The following is a 6,388-nucleotide window of genomic DNA, read 5'->3' as shown; positions in this document are numbered from 1 at the left end:
CCCGAGGCCGCGCTGACGCCGTCCCCGCGTTGCCCAGTTCCTGTCCTACCAGGACCACCACGTGAACTACGGCAGCGGCTCGGGGCTGCAGACCCGCGTGGCCTTCGTGCAGACGGACCGGGCCAGCGCGACGCCTCCATCCGCGTGGCCGACCTGCAGGAGAGCGACACCGGCACCTACCAGTGCCGCGTCAAGAAGAACACGGTGGCCGTGCACGAGGTCATCGTCCCGTGCAAGGTGAGGCCCCGGCGCGGCACCGGTGTCCCCCGTCCCCTCCCGACGTGGCACGGGTTCATTGCGGTCACGCTCTGTCTCTTGGTGGCCCTGGCAGTGTCACCTGTGCCACTCCCAGTGTCACCTGTCCCACCTTTTCTGTGTGGCCCCAGTGGCACTGGCAGTGTCACCTGGCCCACTCCCAAGTCCTCTTCCTGGGTGGTCCTTGGTGGCACTGGTGGTGTCACCTGTGCCCCTCTCATGTGTCCCCTGGTGGCCCTGGGAGGTCACTTGTCCCACTCTCATGTGGCCCCCGGTGGCACCGGCGGGTGTCACCTGTGCCCTCCTCATGTGGCCCTGGCAGTGTCACCCTCTCCCCACTCTCACGTGGCCCTTGGTGGCCTGGCAGTGTCACCTGTCCCACTCTCGTGTCCCCTGGTGGCCCTGACGATGTCCCCTGTCCCCCATGCAGGTGGCCCTGACAGTGCCCCGTGTCCCCCTGTCCCAGTGACTCCTGTCTCTTCCCCCACCCCCAGGTGTCCCCTCTGCTGGGTGGCCCCTGGTGACCCCACGTGGCTCTGACAGTGTCCCCTGTCACCGTCCAGAGTGGCCCTGGCCTTGTCCCTGTCCCCATCCTGGCTGTCCTCGGTCCCTGTCCCCTCTGGCTGTTCCCTGACATTGTCCCTCTCCTCCCCGGGTGTCCCCTGCCCTTTGTCCTCCTCCCGGTGGCTCTGGCATTGTCCCTGTCCCCCTTGTCCCTCTCCTGGCTGTCCCTGTCCCCTGGTCCCCATCTCGGGTGTCCCCTGTCCCCTCATCTGTCCCTGCTGGTGTCCCCTGTCCCCCTCCCTGTCCCCTGTCCCCTCTGCTGCTCCCAGCGGTGTCCCCATCCCCTCTCACGGCTTCCTGTCCCAGTCCCGGGTGTCTCTGTCCCCTCGGCTGTCGCCGGTGTCCCCCTCCGGTGTCCCCTGTGTCCCCGGTGTCCCCGGTGTCGCGGTGTCCCCACTGTCGCAATGTCCCGTGACGCTTGTCCCTGGTGTCCCCGGTGTCCCGCTGTCCCCGGTGTCCCCGCTGTCGCGGTGTCCCCGCTGTCGCGATATCCCGTGACGCTGTCCCCGGTGTCCCCGCTGTCCCCGGTGTCCCCGCTGTCGCGGTGTCCCCGCTGTCGCGGTGTCCCCGCTGTCGCGATATCCCGTGACGCTGTCCCTGGTGTCCCCGCTGTCCCTGGTGTCCCCGCTGTCGCGGTGTCCCCGCTGTCGCGATGTCCCCCACCCCGCTGTCGCGGTGTCCCCGCTGTCGCGATTGTCCCGTGACGCGGTGTCGCCATGTCCCAGCAGAGAAGCCGGCGGCCCCGCAGTGCTGGAGCGAGGGGGAGCTGATCGAGGGGGCTCGGTGCTGCTGCGCTGCTTCAGCCGGGGGGGCACCGCGCCCCTCTCCTACCAGTGGGCAAAGCTGGCCGAGGGCTACGGGGGGGGCGCCTGCCCTCGGGCACCCTGCAAGGTGGGTCCGGGATTTGGGGGGGCTCGGGGGGGTCCCGGCCCACCCTGCAAGGTGGGTCCGGGATTTGGGGGGGCTCAGGGGGGTCCCGGCCCACCCTGCAAGGTGGGTCCGGGATTTGGGGGGGCTCAGGGGGGGTCCCAGCCCACCCTGCAAGGTGGGTCCGGGATTTGGGGGGGTCCCGGGGGGGTCCTGGCCCTCGGGGACCCTGCAAGGTGGGTTCGGGATTTGGGGGGGCTCAGGGGGGTCCCGGCCCTCGGGGACCCTGCAAGGTGGGTTCGGGATTTGGGGGGGCTCAGGGGGGTCCCGGCCCTCGGGGACCCTGCAAGGTGGGTCCGGGATTTGGGGGGGCTCGGGGGGGGTCCCGGCCCTCGGGCACCCTGCAAGGTGGGTCCGGGGATTTGGGGGGGCTCAGGGGGGTCCCGGCCCACCCTGCAAGGTGGGTCCGGGGATTTGGGGGAGCTCTGTGTGTCCCTGTCTGCGTCTGTGTGTCCGTGTCCATGTGTCCGTGTCCATGTGTCCGTGTCCATGTCCATGTCCATGTGTCCACATCTGTGTGTCCGTGTCCGTGTCCATGTGTCCGTGTCCGTGTCCATGTCCTTTTGTCCACATCTGTGTGTCCGTGTCCATGTGTCCAAGTCCCTGTGTCCACGTCCATGTCCGTGTGTCCATATCCCTGTGTGTCCATGTCTCCGTGTCCGTGTGGCCGCGTCTGTGTCTCCATGTCCCTGTCTCCATGTCCTTGTGTCCATGTGTCTGTGTCTGTGTGTCCATGTCCCTGTCTCCATGTCCTTGTGTCCATGTCCTTGTCTGTGTCCATGTTCCTGTGTCCATCTCCATGTCCCTATGTCCATATCCGTGTGTCCATGTGTCTGTGTCTGTGTGTCCATGTCTGTGTCCATGTGTCTGTGTCTGTGTGTCCATGTCTGTGTCCATGTGTCTGTGTCTGTGTGTCCGTGTCCCTGTGTGTCTGTGTGTCCGTGTGTCCATGTCCTATGTCCATGTCCGTGTGTCCGTGTCCATGTGTCTGTATCTGTGTCTGTGTGTCCATGTCCATGTGTCCATCTCCATGTCTATGTTTCCATCTCCATGTCCCTATGTCCATGTCCGTGTGTCCGTGTCCATGTGTCTGTGTCTGTGTGTCCATATCCCTGTGTGTCCGTGTGTCCATCTCCATGTCCGTGTGTCCTTGTGTCCGTGTCCCTGTGTCCCTGTGTCCATGTGTGTTCCTGTCCCTGTGTCCGTGTGTCCCTCCATGTCCCCGTGTCCCCACACACCCCATCCGGGGGGCGCAGGTGGCACGGAGGTGACAGTGCCACCTGTCCCCACACACCCCATCCGGGGGGCGCAGGTGGCATGGAGGTGACAGTGCCACCTGTCCCCACACACCCCATCCGGGGGGCACAGGTGGCACAGAGGTGACAGTGCCACCTGTCCCCACACACCCCATCCGGGGGGCGCAGATGGCACTGAGGTGACAGTGCCACCTGTCCCCACACACCCCATCCGGGGGGCGCAGATGGCACTGAGGTGACAGTGCCACCTGTCCCCACACACCCCATCCGGGGGGCGCAGGTGGCACGGAGGTGACAGTGCCACCTGTCCCCCCCCAGGCCGTGCTCCGGGTGACCTCCTGATCCGCAGCGTGACCGTGGCCCACGCTGGCATCTACCAGTGCCGTGTCACCAACCGCGTGGGCTACTCGGTGTGCCAGGTCACGCTGAACCCCGGGCCCCGTGAGTGACACCGGGGACATGGGGACACCAGGGGTACTGGGGACATGGGGGCACTGGGGGTACTGGGGACACCGGGGACATGGGGACACTGGGGGTACTGGGGGCACTGGGGACACCAGGGGCACTGGGGGTACAGGGGACACTCAGTGTGCCAGGTCAACCTGAACCCTGGGCCCTGTGAGTGACACTGGGAGGTGACACAAGGTGGCACCGGGATGTCTCAGGTGACAGGGTGACCCAAGAGTGGCTCTGGGGTGGCACCAGGGCTGGCTCTGGTGGGTGGCACTGGGGTGTCCCTGGGTTCCTGGGTGGCACTGGGGTGGTTCTGGGTGACACTGGGGTGACACTGGGCTGGCACCAGGCTGGCTCAGGGTGACACTGGGGTGACACTGGGGTGGCACCCGGCTGGCTCGGGGTGACACTGGGGTGACACTGGGGTGACACCGGGCTGGCACCGGGCTGGCTCAGGGTGACACTGGGGTGACACTGGGGTGGCACCTGGCTGGCTCGGGGTGACACTGGGGTGACACTGGGGTGACACCGGGCTGGCACCGGGCTGTCCCTGGCCCCCGGGCTGGCACCGGGCTGGCTCTGGGTGACACTGGGGTGACACTGGGGTGACACTGGGGTGACACCGGGCTGGCACCGGGCTGGCTCTGGGTGACACTGGGGTGACACTGGGGTGACACCGGGCTGGCACCGGGCTGTCCCGGCCCGGCTCGGGGTGCTCGGGGCCGCGGCAGCCAGCGAGGCCGGCGGTGACAGGCCGTGTCCCCGCGGCAGGCGGGCGCCAGGCTGGCATCATCGTGGGCTCCATCCTGGGCTCCCTGCTGCTCCTCAGCCTCCTGGGGCTGCTCATCTGGGCTCTGATCGCCCGCTACCAGCGCAAGGAGTGCCAGCGCGCCTGCAGCGACTGCAGGTGGGCACCGCGGGGCTGTGCTGGGCTGTGCTGGGCTGTACTGGGATGTACTGGGATGTACTGGGATGTACTGGGATGTACTGGGCTGTGCTGGGCTCTGATCGCCCGCTACCAGCGCAAGGAGTGCCAGCGCGCCTGCAGCGACTGCAGGTGGGCACTGTGGGACTGTGCTGGGCTGAGCTGGGACGAACTGGGGTGAACTGGGGTGAACTGGGATGTACTGGGCTGAACTGGGATGAGCTGGGATGAGCTGGGGTATACTGGGATGTACTGGGCTGTGCTGGGCTGTACTGGGATGTGCTGGGCTGTACTGGCCTGTACTGGGATGTGCTGGGCTGTACTGGGATGTACTGGTCTCTACTGGGCACCACTGGGCTCTACTGGGCACCAGTGAGTGGCACCGGGTGACACTGGGTGGGTGTCACCAGCCACTGAGGGGACACCAGGAGTGTCACCAGGCACGGGCGGGTGTCACGGGACACTGAGGGACACCAAGGGGTGCCAATGGGTGGCACAGGACACTGAGGGGACACCAAGGGGTGCCACCAGGCACGGGCGGGTGTCACAGGACACTGAGGGGACACCAGGACTGCCAATGGGTGGCACGGGACACTGAGGGGACACCAGGAGTGCCAATGGTGGCACGGGACACTGAGGGACACCAAGGGATGCCAATGGGTGGCACGAGACACTGAGGGACACCAAGGGGTGCCAATGGGTGGCACGGGACACTGAGGGGACACCAGGAGTGTCACCAGGCACGGGTGGGTGACACAGGGCACTTAGGGACCCCAGGGCTGCCACCAGACACGGGTGGGTGGCACAGGACACTGAGGGGACACCAGGACTGCCAATGAGTGGCACAGGACACTGAGGGGACACCAGGAGCGTCAATGGGTGGCACGGGACACTGAGGGGACACCAGGAGTGCCAATGGGTGGCACGGGACACTGAGGGGACACCAAGGGGTGCCAGTGGGTGTCACAGGACACTGAGGGGACACCAAGGGGTGCCACCAGGCACGGGTGGGTGACACAAGGCACTTAGGGACCCCAGGGGTGCCACCAGACACGGGTGGGTGTCACAGGACACTGAGGGACACCAAGGGATGCCAATGGGTGGCACAGGACACTGAGGGACACCAAGGGGTGCCAGTGGGTGTCACAGGACACTGAGGGGACACCAGGACTGCCAATGGGTGGCACGGGACACTTGAGGGGACACCCCCGAGCGCCACCACCCCTGACGCGCGTGGCGGGGCCGCGCCCGCGGTGTCGCCGTCCCCGCAGGAGCAGCTCGGGTGGCACCGTGCCCGGGCCCTGCGCCGCCTGCGCGCACCACTCGTACTCGCCGCACGCCATCAGCTACCTGCAGTGCCAGCACGGCGACGGCGACGAGCGCGCGGCCGCGCTGCTCTGCAACGACGGCATCCGCCACCAGGTGCCCTGTCCCCAGCTGTGACACCGCCGCGACAGCGACAGCGCGGCGACAGTGACGGCGACAGCGACGGTGACGGCGACAGCGAGAGCCAGCCCGCAAAAGGGAGGGCGGGAGCGGCTGGCGCTGCTCAAAAGCTCCTGAAAATCCCATCAAATTCCACGAAATTCTTCAAAATCCCAAAAAATTCCCTCCCTGGAGTGCCCCCGTGGGACAGCGACAGCGACAGCGACAGCGACAGCGAGAGCCAGCCCATAAAAGGGAGGCCGGGAGCGGCTGGCGCTGCTCAAAAGCTCCTGAAAATCCCATCAAATTCCACGAAATCCTTCAAAATCCCCAAAAATGCCCTCCTTGGAGTGCCCCCGTGGGACAGCAACAGCGAGAGTGACAGCGACAGTGACGGCGACAGCGACAGTGACGGCGACAGCGACAGTGACGGTGACAGCGAGAGCCAGCCCGCAAAAGGGAGGGCGGGAGCGGCTGGCGCTGCTCAAAAGCTCCTGAAAATCCCAGAAAACCTCTCAAAACCTCTCGAAATTCTACAAAATCCCTTGAAATCCTTCGAAATCCCCCAAAAATTCCCTCCTCG

General features: G+C 66.2%; 1 protein-coding gene across 1 annotated transcript; it reads left to right on the top strand.

Moving 5' to 3' along the window:
* Positions 1-28: 28 nt before the first annotated feature.
* On the top strand, positions 29-5,823 carry VSIG8 (V-set and immunoglobulin domain containing 8; the record flags this gene model as incomplete). Its single annotated transcript, XM_058419173.1, is given in 8 exon segments — positions 29-113; positions 116-232; positions 1,545-1,589; positions 1,592-1,684; positions 1,687-1,710; positions 3,321-3,443; positions 4,209-4,362; positions 5,652-5,823. Coding segments are annotated over 8 exon segments (813 nt in total), but the record flags the coding sequence as incomplete, so codon positions are not given.
* Positions 5,824-6,388: the final 565 nt, after the last annotated feature.

This window comes from Hirundo rustica, unplaced genomic scaffold (genome assembly GCF_015227805.2).
Source record: "Hirundo rustica isolate bHirRus1 unplaced genomic scaffold, bHirRus1.pri.v3 unplaced_BUSCO_381971at7742, whole genome shotgun sequence".
Classification (NCBI taxonomy): Eukaryota; Metazoa; Chordata; class Aves; order Passeriformes; family Hirundinidae; genus Hirundo; species Hirundo rustica.
The sequence above is the reverse complement of the archived record's forward strand: the minus strand, read 5'-3'. Positions and strand labels throughout refer to the sequence as shown.